Here is a 20,025-nt window from a genome sequence, read left to right on the forward strand (position 1 = left end):
TTTTATATATGTAGTTTTGACAGTTCTTGAGATCTGCGTACAACGCTTCAAACTTAAGATAGGATAGCTAGTGTTAACGACTATGATTGGATTCTCGACTATTTCCCAATTTCCCACAATGAAGATTCCAATGTTATTCCTCGAAATAAAGAAATGTTTACAATCAATACCATAAACACGATTTGGATTTTATTAAATCTAACTTTAATTGCATTTGTGCTGGGATATAAAAATTGCAAACCCAAGATTTGTCTTTACGGGAAGGCATTGGTATAATTGAAGAGAATAAAAATAAAATCTCTCAAATAGAAAACAAGATTATTAAAAAAAAAAATAGATTCATTGTTGTATGAATGCATTATTTTAATAATAGTTAACAATGTGACAACTACATCGATTTACTAACACCACTGCATATATCTAATTTTAATTTCTGTCCAGTCACGTCAGTGGATTTCAAACGCTCTTAATTGATCATCGTATATTTTTATTATTTCAGAATATAAAGAAACACTTGATTGTGCATTGCAATTTTTGAATCCTTGAAATAAATTGATAAAACAAAACAAACGTTTAACTGTACTTACATTTTTTTTGTTATTTTTCGAGCATATTTGAAAATATATTTACCAAGGTTTTAGTGTTTATCTAAGCGCTCAAAACTACCTTTTCTTGCTTATTTTTTCGGCCCTAGTAATCTTAAAATCTTACCGAAATATTTTGGTTAAAGTTTTGAAATTAAATGTAGAATTCCGACGAAAAACCCGCAACTTTTTTGCCCATGCATTCCTATGTATATATGTATGTATACAAATTATGTGGCACATAACTAAAAAAAAAAAAAAATTAGCCCATGAAATCTCTTCTACATAAAGTTTTATAATGACAATAAATTTTATTACTTTATGGCAGTGATGGCACACGTAGAGCAAAGTCCATACATGTAGGGATTTTGAGCTGTAAAATGCACTCGTAAGGGAAAGACCTGATTTTTCATATTTCAAAAAGTGTAGGGAATTTGGGAATTTCAAGTTGATGGTCTACAGTTTAGGAGTTTAACGGGTCTATTTCAGATGAGCTATTTAAGTCGAGATTATTGATTAACTTCAAAATATCATTTTCAGATCAAATATTTAAACCGCACTTAAATGGCCAATATTGGCTATTTAAATATGAGATATGCAACTCTGTGTTTGAACCAAACAACGATCAGCTGTTCGGCACAAAATGTAAACAAACAAACAAATGCAACAACAATTTCAAGGAACAGGCAACAGTGCTGCCACTTGTCTCACATATTTAAATAAAGGTGATCTGAAACCCAACGAAAATTATAGGTATTTAAATAACAATCCAAAATTTAACTTAATTTTCATCTGTAATTGGCCCTTAGAAAGAATATATTCAGTCATCACCAGGACCGAAAACTTTAAGCTCTTACTAAAAATTGCTTATTTTGCATATTCAGGCTTTCTAAGCTTAATTTTGACGAGTATGGACTTTTTAAGAAAACGGTCAAGAAATAAATTGCTATTTTTTCGTGTGTGTGAATAAAGTCGTGTCCAAAGAGTTTTGACATCTGATATTTTACAACCTGCTTTCTCACTTTTTCCTTACGAAATAATGGAACGGGCATATATTTCTGTTGAAAACAAGGGGGCCTTCTGCTCTTAAAAAAAATTTAGAAAACCATAGTAAAAAGCGTAGCAATTTTCTTAAGGACTCCGTGCTGTCTAAGAAAATTTGGCTTAATAAATTTTTACCGAGCATTTCTTAGCTTTTTTTATTCGTCGAACTAAAGAAATGTTTACAAACAATAACATAAGAACAGATTTGGTTTTTATTAACTCTTAACTTCAATTGCATTTCTGCTTGGAAAAAAATATTTTAAACCAAAGTTTGTCTCTACGGGAAGGCATTGGTGTAATTAAATTCCAAGTTTCCAAAATTTTAGTATTACCAAATTTAAACAAGTTCATTTGTCGATGTTATTATGGCTTATTAACCTTTTATTTTAATATTGTTATTGAGCTCAGTTCATCATTTGAAGGCACATCAGGATACTTAATAAATTTTAGTGTTTCCGATAACTCCTTTAATTCAGAAAGCCACGATGAAAGTTCGTCGACGAGAGAATTTGTTACCAAAGGAAAACTCTTCAGCGACTCTTCGCTTAGTTGCAGCTTTTTGACATAATTATGAACGTAATATCTGCCCAAAAAGCTGCTACTAAATTTAGAGTCGACTTTATTTCGACTATGAATACGCCTCAATATCTTTACCAATAACTTTCAGTTCAGCCTAAAAAGCGCGAATGGGATCTATGCATCATAATTATAAAAGTTTAATTAGTGCCTTGAAGCTTTCCCCAGCAAAAAATTTTAACTTTTTGGAGTAACGCAATACAAGTCGCCTAAAGACAAGTTTCGAAATTTTATATTTATTCGATTGTGCATGTCACACATGTTAAAATAATGAATTCTGTAGACGAAAAGCAAGTGCTTTCCAAATCATCACCAGTCATATGAGTATGTTAAGTGAAGAAGAGTCTAGCATGGTTGCATGGCATATGTCAAAAATTATTTCATTAATTTTTTTATCCTTTTAAATAAATAAAATAATGTAAACTAACAACTATGGAACAACAACTACACTTTGGTAAGCACATTACGTTAATATAGGTTAAAACAACTCTAAACTTCATGGAAAGCAAAATGCATTGAAACTTATATGGTGCTATAGTGAGAATAAAATCTAATCCTTGAACAAAATTTCCTTGCCAAATTAACCCCAGAATTCCCTGCACCATATGCTTTTTACTATGTATGTACGTAATTCTAAAAACACCCATGCGGAACAAAGTTTTCTATCTGTGCTGTATGTAGATGAGTCTCCACTTATGAGGCACACACTATGCTCAGGGATAACTTCTCGATCGCAGGACTACAGTTATTCTCAAATGTGTAAGTAAAAGGAGTTATGAAATAAATAATTAAAGATTTGGTGATGAATATTAACATCCAAATTCAGAACTTACTGATGGAAAAAATAAATAAATTTCATGGGATTGGTAGCTAAAGTTGTTCTTCTTCCTGAACTGTAACTAAATATACGTATATACATACTAAAATTTCTAAGCAAATTAGAACTTCAATTTCGGTTTATACTAAGATTATAGTTACTCGTAACAGTATTTCTTTAAGTTTTTTTTTGCTTTTACATTTGTGAGTAATAACATTCTCACACTGAATGATATGTTAATGCTGTTTGAAACTACCGATTTATGCTGTAATTGAAAGCAATTTTAATTTACAATTGCAAATTAATATTCATGAGTGATAGTCATACAATTAAATGGCTACATACCTACCCTTCAAAAAAATGCATCTAATTGGAGATTACTCTGGAATTAATCTCAAAGAAACATGCGACTAATACCGCTTTTGATCTCTTTATGGAATGAGTTGTTCTCTTTTGTTCGAGAGACTATCAGGCCAATTCTTAATACTCCCGGGGAGTTTGTTCTCCGGGAATTTGTTTATCCCGAGAAAGAAATCACCCAATAATTAACTCCCAGGAGTAGCATTTTCCCCGAAAACTTGGGACCATTGAATTTGAACTTCGAAAAAGCTGTTTGACACTTTTTTGAGAACTCAACTCCGCCATTTAGAATAAAAAATCCTCAAGGAATTTTTATTCATGATTGGAGGAAAGGTAAAAGGGAGAAAACTCCCGGGGAGTTTCTGTTCAGAATCGGCCTGTATGTAATTAATTGTTCCCCTTTATGTGCGAATGGGTATGAAAAGCTAATAGTCGTTTTTAAAAAATAAGAATACAAATTTCCACCAGCTGAGATTCGAACCGGGGTCTCCAGTTTGCTAAGTGGGTACTCTGAAATTTCCTTGATTAAGTGCGTACTAATCATTAAATCGTTAAGTGTACGTTGGGCACTAACTGATCTCTAATTGCACCCGTTAGAGATGAGTCAGGGGACTTATTGATCTCCAATTACACCCGTATGAGATTAGTTGCGACTAATTAATGCCCAATTGTACACCAAGGAGGCTAATCCCGGAATACTCCTCTTAGAGATTAGCCGCACAATTTTTGGGGGGTTATTCTGCTCGCATTCCAAACTAAAAATATAATTGACAAAATATGGAGTTCAACCATTTTTGTGACATTACTTTGAAAAATATGTTTTTTATATCTGTTTACGTATAGTAATCTTTACATGACACACATTTTTCGTCATTTCAATGCACAGTTGAAATTCGGTATTAGTAAAATAAAAAATTTATATAGATAAATAAATTTATATAATTGTAAGAGACAATTTTTAATAAGTCTAAGCTGTTTGTACAAGAACACTGGCTGCCGGCTGTGTATGTCAAAAATTTTTTACTCCTATTTATTATTGTTATCAGGGACGGTAATCATTATGAGTAAAATAATTTAAATGAGCATTTAATCATTAGTTTATGATTTTTATTTTTTCGCTCAAGGAAAATGATTATTACTTGATTTTTATTTTTTTCTATCACAAATAATGATTATTTTATGATTATTATTTTTCGCTCAGAGATAATAATTATTATGGAGTTTTATTTTTCCACTTAAATATAATGATTATTTATGAAATTGAAAAGGCCATACAGACGCATCTTACTGAAATTTTGACCTGGAAATTTTGGGACTTATTCCTTTTATTAGGGTGTTACTACATCTGAAAGGATACCAGAGAAATCACGCTGGTGTGGCTTTTGAGTTTTTTTAATGATCATTATTCTTGAGTGAAAAAATAAAACTCAATAATAATTATTATCGTTGAGCGAAAAACTAAAAATCATAAAATAATCATTATTATTGATCGAAAAACTAAAAATCAAGTAATAATAATTACCTTTGAGTGAAAAACTAAAACTCAAATATTAATAATCATTTTTAATTTTTATTTGTTGAACTCGAAACAAAAAAAAATCATTGTAAATTACAGTAGGTCGTAGAACACAAATACGATTACAACTTGTTGATTTTATTGGTTAGAATTTAAAAATAGTGATTATTTTCCGTCCCTGGTTGTTATTAAATAAAAATAAGAAAACTAAATAGAGTAAAAACAACCCTTTTTCATACCACAAACAATACTCGTATGAAAAACAATAGATAACTTTGAATATTTCATCCCTGATTTTATTCGATTTCTGTAATATTGTGGTTCGTAAAGATTATATATACGATGCTTCATGAAAACTTGTGTGCACACTTCTCATAGCTACATATATGTAATTGCATATATCATAACTATTTACACATAATATGTAAGTGTGAAATCATACTTACATACATACAGTTGTTGTCAAAAGTATTCGGCATCACAGCATACTAGTATTTATGTATCAAAATTTTTAAAAGAAAAACAGAAACGCTGGAGAAAGTACACATTTGTGACTAATTTGTATTCATGCGGAAATTTGTTAATATTAATATTGACTTGAGCCTTTGGCTTTGTGTTAGTGTTTTGTCTTTACCTTTGCCTTTATCTTTCTCCTTATCCCTAACCTTTGTCTTTGTCTTTATCCTTGTCTTTGCCTTCATCCTTATCTTTATCTTTAAGTTCATACTTAGTCTCACCTTTGTCTTCATCTTGTCTTTGGCGGCCGCTATGGTGTAATGGATCGAAGTGCGCACTCCCATTCTGTAGGATCTGGGATCGTGCCCAATCCTTAGCGATAGTCAGGCCTTTGAAATTAAATCATCTATAGTCCTTAAGTGCACTGAAAACTTCAATTCACTTGCTCAATACAATAACATTCAGCTGCCTGGGTACCAGGTCACAAGAGAATGGAGGAAAATGTGGTAGTGGACCGCTTAGCTACGAACGAAGAAGCCTTAACTGCTGCGGGACCTGATCCTTTTCATACGAGAAATCCACATACGGCCAGGGATGTGCTCAGGAAAAGAACAATAAAAATGAGAGAAGAACACTGGCAGACCACAACAGAGCATCGCCAAGCCAAAACATTAATTTGGGTTATAACCTGAAGAGACACAAGAGATTTTGAGGATTATTACGGGAATACTCTAAGAGGACATATGATCAAATCGCACGAGTACGTTTTTAGTGTCACTTCCTTCTCTCGCCAGAAAAAAAAACGCTAAAACATTGTTCTTGCATTTATTTAAATCAATGGACTTCCAGAAAAAAGTACAATCAAGTGTTTGAACAGTTTTAGCCTTAAACGTTTATTTAGGCGAAAAAGTACCGAAATCACTCATTTTATCCTTGTCACTCGAAAAAGTCATAATTGTTTTTTAATAACTTGGGGAAAATTTCAAAGAAAATGTTCATATTAGAGGCAATGGACATTGGCATCAAATACAAAATATCTGTGAAGTCTCAAGAGTGTGCCACCAAATTAAAAAAAGAAAAATGGCAGCATGCAGAATATCTGTAAAATGTTAAAAATAAACTGTGAAAATGTCCTTCTTGCCAAAACGAACAAATCTAGTGTAATAATAAAACTAATGTGTCACCAAATGAAAAAAATTACATTGACTAAAAGATTACTATAATTTGAGGTACTAGATTTCCCGTTTTGAAATTTTTATTGGCCAATTTGAAATTCATTTTAAAATTGTTATATACTATACATGAATAAAATAATATACTGTGCAAAAATCTTCCACGCACATATTTAATCACTTTAAAATTATATGGTTTTTAAGTTAAACGCAAAAGATAAGTGTGCCACCATTTTCGACCAAAAACACATTTTAGCGGAAAAATGAGACAATTCGTGATTTTGCTCATATGCACGGGGATCTGGTCAGATGATCTATGTAGCTTTTGTGGTTGTGTTAAGTAGACAAAACCGCTTATGATCCTTGCGTATGTGACCGCTTGAAGAAGGCGATACACCCTCCTACTTCTAAAATCTCTTCTTAACTTTCTGGATGTTGAAAAGTAAAATGAGGTGTTATGATCAGTACAGTGCATGCTTTTCTTTCACTATCCCACTTTCTTGGTCCACAACAGCCAGCGCAACCCAGCCTAACAATTTTCTGTGTGTGAAAATAAAACTCGTATACTTTTTTAACAAAAAAATTATAATTTTTTAACAAAGAAGTTACAAAGAACTGTTTTTAAAAATTTTTTTTTTGAGCAAACCATAGAATTATAGAAGGCAATGCTTTAAAAAAGTTTCTAGAAATAATTTTTTTAAATAAACAAATTTTGAATCCCTAAATTACAAACTTCAATTCTAATTTAAGTATCTCTAATAACTCAACAAGTATTTCCTAAACATGAAAATAGAGTTCATTAATTTTTTTAAACAAAATATTGAAGTTCATAATTTTTAACAAAATAAGTTTCACAATTTTTTTTTTAACTAAAAAATAAAATAAAAGCACACATTTACGAAAACATCATAAAAAACTTGTAAAAAGTAAAGTTTTTAGCAAAAATTTTAAACTCATTGACTTTATAAACACAAATTAAAATTTAAAACTAAATATTTTCAAGCACAAAACAAAACCCAAGTAAATGATTTTTTTTACAAAAAAATCTCAAAACAAACTATTTTTCCTTAGCAAAGAATAAAACTCAAAAAATTCGTTTTACTTTTTTCCAAAAATTTAAAATTAAAAAAAAAACATTGAAGCAAAAAGAGTATTCTGGAAAAAAAATTTTCTAAGCTAAAACTAAAACTCTAAAAATACCTAGAAAACAATGCTCAAGCAAAACCTAAAAATTACTTTTTAAATACAACTTGAATTCTAATTTAAGTAGCTATAATAAATATTTTCAAGCACAAACATAAAACTCATTTATGCAAAAAATACATTCAAAGATATTTTTTTTATAAAAAAGTATCAACAAACAATTTCGTTCTAAGCGAAAAATAGAATTAAAATCATTAAAAACTTTGTTTTTGCAAAAAAATCTTTAAACACTTTTTTAAGAAAAAAATAAAACTTAAAATAAAATTAATTTTTTGAGCAAAAATTTTAAATGTAGGCCAAAAGAAAATCTTTAAAAAATGTTTCTAAGTAAAAGAACTCCAAATACAACAAAAATGCTCAAAAAGATTACTAAACATATTTTTTTCTTAATCTAACTTACGATCCCCGCATTACAAATTTCGATTCTTATTTAAGAAGCTGTAGTAAATAAACAAGTAAATATTCTCTAAGCACAAGACTAAAAATCATTTACTTTTTTAAAACAAAAACATAAAGTAGATAAAATTAAAAAAAAGGAAGATCGAAACAAAATTGTTTCTAACCAAAATATTTTAAATTGAAAAAATTTTAGCAAAACGTAAATTCTAAAGGAAATATTTCTAAGCTAAAACTTATGGCTCTATTCCGTATCAGTGACAAATTCTTGTCACAGTCTTTTATACGGAAAAATATATGAAAAAGTTTAAATTTATCAGTAAAAAAAACGTTGTCACCGATAAAGAGTCGGGCTATAAAACTTCAAGAATAACTAAAAATAATACTTATCGTAACGGTCCCTGAACAAGAACACACATCAATTTTAATTTCACTGGCTATAAGGAATTAATGACTAAATAGAACGGATTAACTCAAATTAAAAATAATACATTTTTGACAAAAAAATCTCAAAAAACTATTTTTTCCTCAAAAAATACCATTTACATTTACATTGAGCAAAATTATTAAATTTACAAAACTTTTAAGCAAAAGGAAAATTTATAAAAAAATATTTTTAAAATATCACTCGTTTTAATAACATTTCAACATTTCGATAAAAAATTTATGTATGTACATGCATACTCAATATGATGTAGGGCCGAAAACTTTTGCGCGTCACTGTATATACGCATGTCCATAAAGAAGGACACATTACTATTGTATGTATATGAATTGTTCTTATAAATATGTATGTATGTATATATTTTTTTATTCAATTATGTTTAGCTAACTAACTTAAGTACACTAATTACTCACTAGTCAAGCAAAGAAATTTTTAAAAATTAACAATTCACTTATTTATACATATTTATGTACATACATTCGACTATCATTTCTGTTTCGTTACAAGTGCAATTGGTTGGAAGATAAATGCCGCAAGAATCGCACGATTTATGTATTTTGGTTATTTATTCTCTGCTCTTTTGTATTTTCTTTTCTTTTTTTTTTGAATTTGTAATAATGTACAATTTAGTAATAGAACTGCTTTTTCGTTTATGTATGTTTGTATGTTTGATGTCTTCTGCGTTTTTTCGCTGCTCTTTGCTATTCTAGTCCTTTTATTCAATTTGATCTCTTTCTTAATGCACTTGTGCTTAGTAATAATAATTTTTGTTTTTTTTTTGTTTTGTTTTAATTCTAATACTAATTATTTTTTTAATCACTATATCGCGCTTAACTGCTATGTCACTTTTGTTTTGTTTTATTTTAAATCCTTTGCTCTCTTTATATTTATTCTCTCTTCTCGCTATCTTTACTCGGCTGGCACTATTTTCTGATCCAGATCGGGCTTCGTATCATCCGGATCGAGACTTAGGCAGTCAGCAAAGTAATGTTCCATCGAAAGATAAACATGTTCGAGCACCCCATTTAGATCGTGGCCCTCGTCCGCGTACGTCTTTGGGTGGCAAGTGTAAAAACACGAAAGGTAATGATGTTAAATTTTATCAATATGTAATCAGTGCATTAGATTCCTCTTAAGCTTTACTCACTTGATATCTGTACAATATGTTGGCATCTGTTAACGATTTGGCCAACTGTATGCCATGTATATAGGGTGCCGTTGAGTCGGCTAAGCCGTGTATTAGGAAGAATGAATGTGATTTGATGAGTCGCGCTCGCTGCGTTGCATCGGCTTCGACGTAGCCTTTGTAATTTTCCGCCGGCAAGCCTAATATGCGTTCTGTGAAAGCAGAATCTGTGGAGAAATCGAATATATGGTAAAATTTAAAAGCTAAATGCAGTGGGAACATAATTAAATTGGGAAGGGAGAGGACCCTCACAATTAAAAAATCAAAGTGATCGTATTCGTGTTCTTCTCCGTAAAGGTGTTCGTACCCGTCTTGGAATTCATCTTCGTATTTTTGTAGTTTGAATTTTTTTCATATTCCTTCGTATTCGTAATCGTTTTCATATTCGTCTTTGTCTTCAGCTTGATCTTCGTATTCTTGTTCTTCTTCGTATTCGTTTCTGTCTTCGTTTTTGTCTTAGTTTTCGTTTTTGTTCTAGTCTTTGTCTTCGCATTCGCAGCTGAGCACCCTTGCAGGAGCTACAGATATAGCGTAGAGTTTTGCCTAAAACCCCGTAGGCCGAGAGGAAACAATAGCAGAATACGTTCCCTCTCGGAAAAGATTACAGTTTCATCAGATTGCTACTGTGTCCGGTTAGGGATGGCGCCACGAGTCCTTCCGTGGAAATTTGGCTCCACCGTTGAGGATCCGCGTCGATCTTGCCAGTGGTAGGTTGATAACAAGAATCCATCTGGCGTGCTTCTTTTCCCCAGGAGTAGGCAGAGAAAGATCTCCTTCAGCTATTGCCACTCTCAGCCAACATATCAGTGCTCCATATAGAATATAAATGTTTATAGTGCAGGTATGTGTATAACGAGCGGATATAACTGCCCTTTTCCTTGTTAGCTCGTCGGCTTGCAGTTGTCAAGTACGTCCCTGTGTCCGGTGATGCAAATTCTGCACTCAATGGCTACATTTTACGATGTTCCGTTTGATTTTAAAGGCATGATAGTGCCTGGCTGTCAAAATAGATTTTGATAGGCTGCCCTGAAAGATCTGAAGCTATGAACCACAGGACGGTTTCTTTAATTGCGGTTAATTCTGCCTGAGGAACGCTATATTGGTCTGGAATTCTTTTGGATAATTTACTGTCTAAGCCAAGTAGATGAATAGTTTTGCAATGAAGGGCAGTTGCCGAAATTTTTTGCTTCCGGCCCGAGCCAAAAACGGTTGTAGAGCTACAAAAACCGAAGTTCATCTTTAACTGGTAATACTATCGACTAACTTTAGTCGTTGTCGAAGGTAATGAGGCTGCCGATAACTTGGCACGAGACGGATCCTCAACTGTCTTTGTGGTACCGAAATCATTTGGCTGTGCCAATCTCTCTTCTTCGAGAATTATAATTACTGAATGAGTCAGCTCAGAATGCAATAAGTACTAGGAAGCGATGCGAGCAGTCCAGGTTTTTCGATTATCCTTTCGAGACAGGATATTAGCCTCTTAAATAGAGCAGATATCAGATAACTCTCCATACATATGCACCAAAATGGTCTTGCCACAGAGTTAGAATGCCGACTCTACCTTGAAGGCGATGAAACTTCAGAACACATTATTTGTGATTGGCCAAACAAAGGTCAGTGTACATCATATCAGCTCTAATCAAAGACGTTAGAGCACTACGAAAATTGCGCTCGGATGGTGATGAAAAAACTCTCAATCTTCCAAGCAATTTACTACGAAATTCCAAAAGTACTTAGAAAACCACTACAATAAGAAAACTATGCCAATTCAAACTATTTATTAGTTATTGCTCGTAAAACGATAATCGATTGAGAATCGACACATATTTTTATACCCGAGCGCACTTGTGCACAAGGGTATTATAACTTTGTTCACATAACGGTTGTTTGTAACAGGCAAAACGAATCGAGATAGATATAGACAAATGTATACATAAATGATCAGAATGAAAAGAGAAATCGATTAAGCGGTGACTGTCTGTCCGTCCGTCTGTGCACACGATAACTCGAGTAAAAATTGAGATATGTAACGAGACTTGGTACGAGTACCAGTATTGACGTAGGACGGACAGTATTGAAAATGGGCTAAATCGGAAAATAACAACGCCTACCTCCCATATAACGGTACTTTTCAGAAATACGAAAACTACGATATTTTAGTAACGACTGAAGATTACTCACTCAAAATTGATATTTACAATGCTTTTTAGATAAAAAATAATAATATTATAAATGTTTGGAAAATGGGCGTAGCCGCGCCCACTTATGGTAACATTTTTATATCTTGGTAACCGCTCCACCAATTTCTCTCAAACTTGGTACAGTTATCAGCCTTGGTACAACATACCATATGGCGGAAAATAACCACGCCCACATCCCATATAACGGTACTTTAGAAAAATACGAAATCATCGATAAATCAGTAAATACTAAAGCTAATTTATTCAAAATTGATGCATGCAACAATTCTTTACCGAGAAATACGTTTATGATAAGTTTTCCTACCAATTTATACCAAACTCAGTATGGTTATTGTGCTTGCCACATAAAAGCAAAACGTTGAAAATTAAACCACCCACCGGCTTACCATGTAGCGGTAGTTTTCGGAAAGGTGGAAAACATATATTTAAACTTGCGCCGGGTATTTAATGTTCGGCTCCGCCCGAACTTAGACTCTCTTACTTGTTTTTAGTATGAAACTAAAAAAACTCTTGACAATAAATATTTTTATAAAGAAAAATATTTTCACAATATGTATCAACACTTACTGTAGTAAAGCCAATCTGCTATTGGCGATATGGCTATGCCACATTTGTACACATCCTGTTGTGTACCAAGCACCATAGATGTCACGTAACCCCCATAGCCCCAACCCCAGATACCGACACGTGTCTCATCTAAAAAACTAATTGTATCCAAGAGATATCTGCAACGAAAAATAGAAATAGTATACATATTAAAATAAATACAAGCATCCTTTCAATCTTATATTTTTGCAAACCTTAAAACAGAAATCTGATCCTGCACTTCGACGCCGCCCAAATGTCGATACAGTTGCTTTTTACTTTGGCCTTTCGCGCCACGAACATCTAAGCGTATATAAATGACATCGTTACGTGATGACATATAAGTGCCCCAGTCTATTCGAAATTTTTCAGAAACAGACTCTGAACCTGGCCGCCCATTGCTGTGGAAATAGAAAGTGTTTTCTCTTTCAAGTGGAACTTAGAACTTTGCAAAAAAAAACTTGACGAATTTTGCTTACACTTCGACCACGACCGGAAAGGCGGCATCCCTAAGTTCTTCACGCCAACTAGGCGGTAGAAGTAATTGCACTTGTGCCCGACTCCCATGTGGTAATGGTATCTCGAATGAACGTTGTGTGGGTAGCGCCAACTTTTGTAGGCGCTCCGTAAAGAACGGACGGGTGTCGTAAAGTATTTTCACCAAACTATGCGATTTCTGCATATGCACGCCCGATACTGGCAAGCCGGGCCCCTGGCATTCTAGTATGTAAAATTCAATACCGTATTGAGTTGCTATGGAAGACACTGGTGTCATGAAGGCATCGAAATGGGAACAATTCACATAGTAGTAGCGACTGCTCCAAAGCGCCTCGCCTAAATCGCAGGTAATGCACTGTGGTTCAGTTCTTGTGGTAGAAAAACAGAAGGAAAAATTCATATAGAGGCTTGGCCCAAGCACAAGTTAAAAGCTACATAAAAAGCATCTGTGCAGAGCTTACTTTCTGCTCTCATCATTGACCGGATCTTTCACCATATACAAATGCCTTTGGCCGGGCTTTTTATCCTGGGTACCAAGATAGTATACTAAGTGATTGACTGTATCCCAGCATAGGATTTTTAGCACCTGTTGACAAATTAAAGAAAAAAAAATTAGTTACTCAATAGTTAAACTCAAAATTTATGAAACTCCTACCTCATAACGCCCATGTGATATGACGGCTATGCGCTGTTGTGTAATAGTGACGTGTTTGATGTGCGTAAAATGTTCATTACCGAACTCTTGTATGCTTGCCAGTATTAGGAAGCTATTGCCGTCGGGCGCGAAGACAGGATGTGGAAGTATATCGAGCCATTCATCTTCTGGCGCCCGTTCTGAGTGAATCTGTTAGGAGAACGAAAGGAGAAATATAAGAAAATTGCATGAAGTGTGATAGATAGTTTGACATCATGGTTTGCCTAAAGAAAGGCGCCCGCGCCATGCCGGTCTGTCGAAGTCTTTTTGGTCGAAATGATGGTTTCAACTACGAACTAGATGAATGGCTGTACCGCACTATAATCCGTTCGATTGCAACGTATCCCTTCATAATTTGGTGGCCAAAATCCTTGCAAAAAAACATACTTCTGTCCAAGTAGCAGCCTCAAGGAATTCGCCAAAGCTAACTTTTGGCAGTACTCGTCATAAGAAGACACAACACATAGATATTTTTGGGAAAATACCGAGACTTGTAATTTGGCGAGTTTTCCGACTTTATGTTAAAGGAAACCTGCTTTGGAAGGAATTTCTAGGTCAAAATTCCAGCCCTACAGGACTGTTCAAATGGTTAACTGGATTGGATCGCAGATGTGTACATTGGTACAAACGCGGCTCAAAGATGAAGAGCAGAGAAAGTGCGGGTGTCTATGGACACCAGATTCAATTTCTTCAGACAGGCTAGGTGGCCATCAGGGCTATATCCAATAAGACGATCACGTCTAGGCTCGTACATTGAGTTCTTTTACACTTTCCAACTCGTAAAGAGGTCGCCGACGCATTGGCTGGGGAAAGCTCATAGAATGTACTTGAGGGGACTGGAACAGTTTTGTGGACTCAGTTAGTCCTCTTTGAGACTCATAATCGAAGCGTGGCCAAACTCACAACGCTGTAATTACTGGCGAGAGGAAGGGACCTTAGACAGGCTAGTCTTTTTCGTTATCCTTTTGCTATGAAGGATATAAATCTTTTGAATAGAGCCGTCAGAGCAAGGAACTATCATTGGGGTCCAAAAAATGTTCAAGGTAGCAATGTTTCTTGTTGTTGTTACACCCATTAAATTTGCATTGTCTAAGAGACACTTGGATTTTCCCTAAGAATTTTGGATTGCTATCTACATTACAATGCAGGCGTGTTGCGACATCTAAGTCTGCAAATATTGCTGCTTTAGCTAGTCCTATAATATTTAGTAAGTAAGGAAGATTGAAAATGACAGGACTTTCATAAACATTAAAGACCAATGGTAAAGTTCGTTTACCACCTCTGCATGGTTGTAAGCCATGGAAGGATAGATACCAAATTTCGTTGAGATATCTCAATTTTTGCTCTTGTGCACAAGTGCGCTCGGGTATAAAAAAAAAAAATTACATAGCATGCATTTAGGCGCCCGGTATTAGCAGTCGCGCCTAAACAAAATGGGTATCAATAAAGCTCCCGCGTAGTTAAAGAGTGCATAAACTTTGTATTCTCTGCATTTGCTGTAAAGCTCTAAGCTTCCTTCGTGATGGTAACATGAAGTGGAACACATCTGCTTTTACAAGTAATGGTGCCACCCTGGGTGTCCAGATGATGTTTTTTTATTCCTGCGTTGCTTCGACTGGTGAACAACTGTTACATGCGCTCCATTTTGAGGGCTGGGCCTGCCACTGGTAGCAGCTTTAGCGGTTTTAGCCTGCTTTTTGCTGTACCTTTTTCCAGCTTTTTCGATCCCTTATTAGCGCGCATATTCTAGGATTCTAAGGTGCACAAATTTCTTTTGAGTGAAAGTTGTGCTTTCTGTACTGGTGGTCGTTAAAGTCTGAGTAAAATGGCTCTTCCAAATTTCTGCCGCGGCAAGCGCGGATATTTTTCTTTCGAACAGGTTTGTCATGAGCGTTTATTCAAGATCCTTCTCTGACATGTTGGGCGAAGGGAATACCGGGGTTTAAGGATGGAAATACGTCGAAGGCCTACAACTACGGAGCTACCTGTGGAGCAAAAAGGAAATACACTTGTGATACTGCTCTTTTAGATACAAGCATCATCAAATCGTCAGCATGCTTTCAGCAGCCTTCATTTGAGAACATCACAGCTATTTTTCCTCAACCGGGTTTGGGACCGCCTTGGGAAAAGTTTTGATCTCGGCAATTGAACCTATTTAACTTCTTTCGAAACAGGTGTTCCGTAAACAGGTCTTGAGCTTATGGCAGACTCATGGCAGCTTAGCGCTTGCTGAGTGATTGCGAATACTTGAAAATTGTTAATGACCTTTTAGTCAGTAGTGTACAGACATAGCCTCTCATTTTATCAATACTAATAGAACCCAGCTATCGACGGTTTTGTTTCCGTGGGCATTTCTATTAGCAGGAACTCAGCCTCGACTCTTCAGTAGTCAAAAATAGAGTTTCATCGTTTTAAATCCAGATATCCGCACGTTTTAAAGGGAGTGTGAGTTAGACAAAGAGATTTTCTATCTTTTAAATTACAAAAGTCACTGTCTGGCCCCTAAGTCTGTCTGGGATATAGTATTTGCAAGCGTGGCCTTGTGAACTTGACGGATATTTCAATGTGAATGATTATACTTGTAAAACAATGAAGGAGATATTCTATTAGCCAGGGATTGCATGAAGAATTTTTGTTGGAGTCATCCTGGCAACTGCGACTCAGGTGTCCAGCTTTTTTGAGCCTTGAATTCAAACGCCTTCGGTGTCACATCTTTATCACTCGCGAAAAGCTTTCAGGAAGAGATATTAATCAACTTTTATCTCAAGCTCGGAGAATTTTTTCTACCGTAAACCATTAGACATTACTGATCAAACTATACCATTCGGTGGCCAAAGCAGATCCACTTACAAGTGCCCAAGTGCTGATTATTAACTCAAAGCAATTAAAATACAACGAACCTATTGAGGGCATCAGATAATTAAATTCTTCCTTCCTGTGACAGGTTGAAGGTGTCCTACTTAATTCACAAGGGTCGAAGAAAAACTACATACATACATATGATACAGTTAAGTACTTATTTCCAAAAGCTTTTCTATTATAAAGATGGCCTGAAAGAGAACTTCCATATGTCGGGTCTATGGTATGAGTATGTATAAAGGATCTAAGTACTAGCTTTTTAATTATTATATATTTTTTCATACCTCAGTACATGTCCAATTACTATCGGCAAGACAAGTAGCGATTATGCTGTAATTTTGCGAGCGAGTCATATATACAACAGAGATTTGGTGATTCAGTTCCGAAATCCAGCCAGCAGATGTTATATAAAAATCCCTGCAAGGTACATAATCAAGAAATACTTGTGTAGAGCTTATATTCGTCGCACATTTCATAAACAGCAATACTCACTGTCCGTCCAATGCAGGAGGTGGCTTCAGCATATAATACTGTATATCTGTAAAATTACTAGCATCCACTAACCAAAGTGTTACTTCGGGATTCATGGTGCCAGGTGTTGGATAGCGCACATGTTTCGTTTCGGGGAAAGAGCTTTCCGATGTCATGCCGCTACCAGCAATTATTGCACCCGAGGCGAGCCAGGGGTATGTCATCATACTGACTTTGCTGTCATTGAAGGAGGCATATATGAAATGTGTACCATCTTCTGAGGCCCATATCGCTTCTGGATGCTCAAAGATTTCCTCTAAAAAAATTTAAAAAACATTTAGCATTCAGATTTTTCTTGGCTATGCTTTTACTCACCCTGATAGAGCCAATCTGGTACGCCATTGTAAATGACATTTTGATACCCTGTATTTGTGATGCGTATATCCTCCTCGTCAGTGGGTGATTGTCGTAGATAGATATCGTTGTCGACAACGATGACCAGGGAGGTGGTGTTGCCCAACCAAGCGGCATATTGTAGACGAGTACGCTGCACCTTTGGCGAATCCTTTAGCTTCACAGGCATATGGTGATCGTTTTCAACGTCGTAGATTGTATAAAATGCGGTAAATGATTTTTGAAAAATCTAAATGAGCACAAATTTAGGGACATTATTATGTTAATACACTAAAGGATATAAGTTTCAAAACACTATATCAACGCTTGAAAGTAAAAGCTGGAAATAAATTTTTTGTAATTTAAAACAGTACGTAATTTTTTGGTAATTTGGCATTCATTTAAGGTCACACACACATAAAGTTTTCGTCATGTTTGAACTGCCGATAATTTTTTGGCCGGTTAAAAACTGGCACTGGTATAATTTTTTGGTAATAAGAAAAGTGGATATATATTTTTGACCATTTTAGAGCTGGACAAAAATGTTTGGCAATTTACAAAATTGGGCATAATTGTTCTATTTTAAAGCCGCACATACACTTTTAATCATTTAAAAACTCAAGATTAATACTTGGAAATTTAAATGCTGGACATAAGTCTGTAGTAATTTTCACAATGGGATAAAAATTTTGTTCATTTAAAAATTGGACATAAATTATTAGTTATTAAAAAACTGGGTATACCAGCTTTTATATTGCCGAAAGTTTATGTCTACTTTTTGAGTTCCCAAAACTATGCAAACGCATGTTCCAAAAATGTATTTCTAACTTTTAAGCAAAAAAAAAGTATTTGCCCTTTTTTAAATAGCCGAAATTTAATATCCAGTGTTTAAGTTGCAAAAAATTAAAGTCCAGTTTTCGTCACGAAAGTCCAGATCAATTTCCAAAAATGTATGACCAGTTTTAATCACCATAAAGTTATGTCCAACTTTTAAGCAAAAAAAAATTTATGCCCAGTTTTTTAGTAACCAAAACGTTTTATCCAATTTTTAATTGCCAAAAATTTATACCCATTTTTGTTACCAAAACTTTTTTCAACTTAAATTTGAAAAAATGTATGCCCATTTTAAATTACTAAACAACTATGAATGTTCAGTTTTTAAATTTATGTCATTTTTTTATGAGACCAAAAATGTATGGAACCTTTTTCGTTGCCAGATTTTAAATTACCAAAAAATATGTCAACTTTTTTAAGACCAAAATTTATGTCCAGTTTCAATTTCCAGGTTAAAATTACCAAAGATTTAAGTCGAGCTTTTAAACTACCAAAAATATGTATAGTCTTTAATATGCCAAAATTGTTATGCGTTTCAATTTTATTTGTGACCAAAAATGAATGTCAACTTTTTTCCTTGTCAAAAACTTATGTCGAGTCTTTAGAGAACCAACATTCTATGTCCGATTCTAACTTTCAAGCGCTTTTTAAATTATTCCTAATTTCTCAAAAGCGTACCTTCTTAACATTATGTCTAAATAGTACATATCGCAGATCGTGTGAGCACTGATAGCCGCGCACATTTAGCTGCCGTAACGTATGATTCGTAACGAGCGTGCTAACCGAATTGCTGGTCGTATCCAATATGGCCAATCCGCCATCATCTGACTGGAAGACATACTTGCGTGTGGTAACCCAAGCGGGTTGCAAGCGCGTAGGCGTCAAATCACCCTGCAAATACTCGTCGAGTATCATGCGACGGCCTGACCAGTACAGCAATTCATCGACATAACTGTAAGGTTGATAAAATAAAAAATATAGTTTATCATGAATTTTTTTGTGTAATTTTTGAAGGCTAACTCACCCTAATAGATAAATTGCGGTTATAATACCGGCTATTACAAAACTAATAACTAGCAATGAGAATATTATGCTACGCCAATTGTGGCCCTCCTCCAAATCTAAATCGTCGTTCTTCTCTTTAGGTCCCGCCACCTGTAGAGTTTCGTCAGGTGGTAAACGCCATGAGCCGCTGCCACCTCCTCGATCCGATGTCACATTAGCATGCATAGCTATTTATCTCTATAATTGGCAGGAAGATTCAGATTCAACAGTTACGTTGTTGCATTTCTAGCCAAAAATTTTCTTATTTTGTAGCCAACGCTTAGGAAGGAAGATATACTCTGTTAAATATTATGTGTATGTGAAGCGCTTTTTGTTTGGTAGACTTTTGATATTTTGTGTTGTGTAAAGTATTGCGATCCAGAGCATTATTAAATTTTACTTATATTTATGTCCAACCGGAAGTATTGTGAATGGTAAGACTTTCTGAAAATAAATAAGAAAAAGAACGGCGTTAGCATTTAATTAAATTAACGAAATCGGCATTATCTATAAAAAAAAACGACTTTGTAAATCTCGTAGGTATCGAAACTTTGACTAAGCTGTCATAATTTCTATGAAAGTTTTTGAATTGAGAGTTTCCAGTTTTTTCGAGTTAAAACGAATATGTATTTCATAATTTCATATACAAAAAAGATTTTCCCCGTGGATAGATATCGTTGATTAATTTTAG

General features: G+C 34.4%; 1 protein-coding gene across 1 annotated transcript; it reads right to left on the minus strand.

The window, feature by feature from the left end:
* Nucleotides 1-8,885: 8,885 nt before the first annotated feature.
* LOC118736647 (dipeptidyl peptidase 4) lies at nt 8,886-19,533 on the minus strand. Its single transcript, XM_036466693.1, has 12 exons — nt 19,315-19,533; nt 18,969-19,242; nt 17,439-17,706; nt 17,085-17,379; nt 16,877-17,009; nt 13,695-13,883; nt 13,501-13,625; nt 13,021-13,407; nt 12,757-12,942; nt 12,524-12,681; nt 9,717-9,922; nt 8,886-9,622 (listed from the first exon to the last, which is right to left on the minus strand). Exons 1-12 carry the CDS (start codon nt 19,518-19,520, stop codon nt 9,479-9,481), a joined length of 2,571 nt encoding a protein of 856 aa, XP_036322586.1. The 5' UTR covers nt 19,521-19,533; the 3' UTR covers nt 8,886-9,478.
* Between the last annotated feature and the right edge of the window lie 492 nt (nt 19,534-20,025).

Source organism: Rhagoletis pomonella, unplaced genomic scaffold (assembly GCF_013731165.1).
Source record: "Rhagoletis pomonella isolate Grant_MI unplaced genomic scaffold, Rhpom_1.0 Rhpom_scaffold_00003, whole genome shotgun sequence".
In the NCBI taxonomy this organism is placed as follows: Eukaryota; Metazoa; Arthropoda; class Insecta; order Diptera; family Tephritidae; genus Rhagoletis; species Rhagoletis pomonella.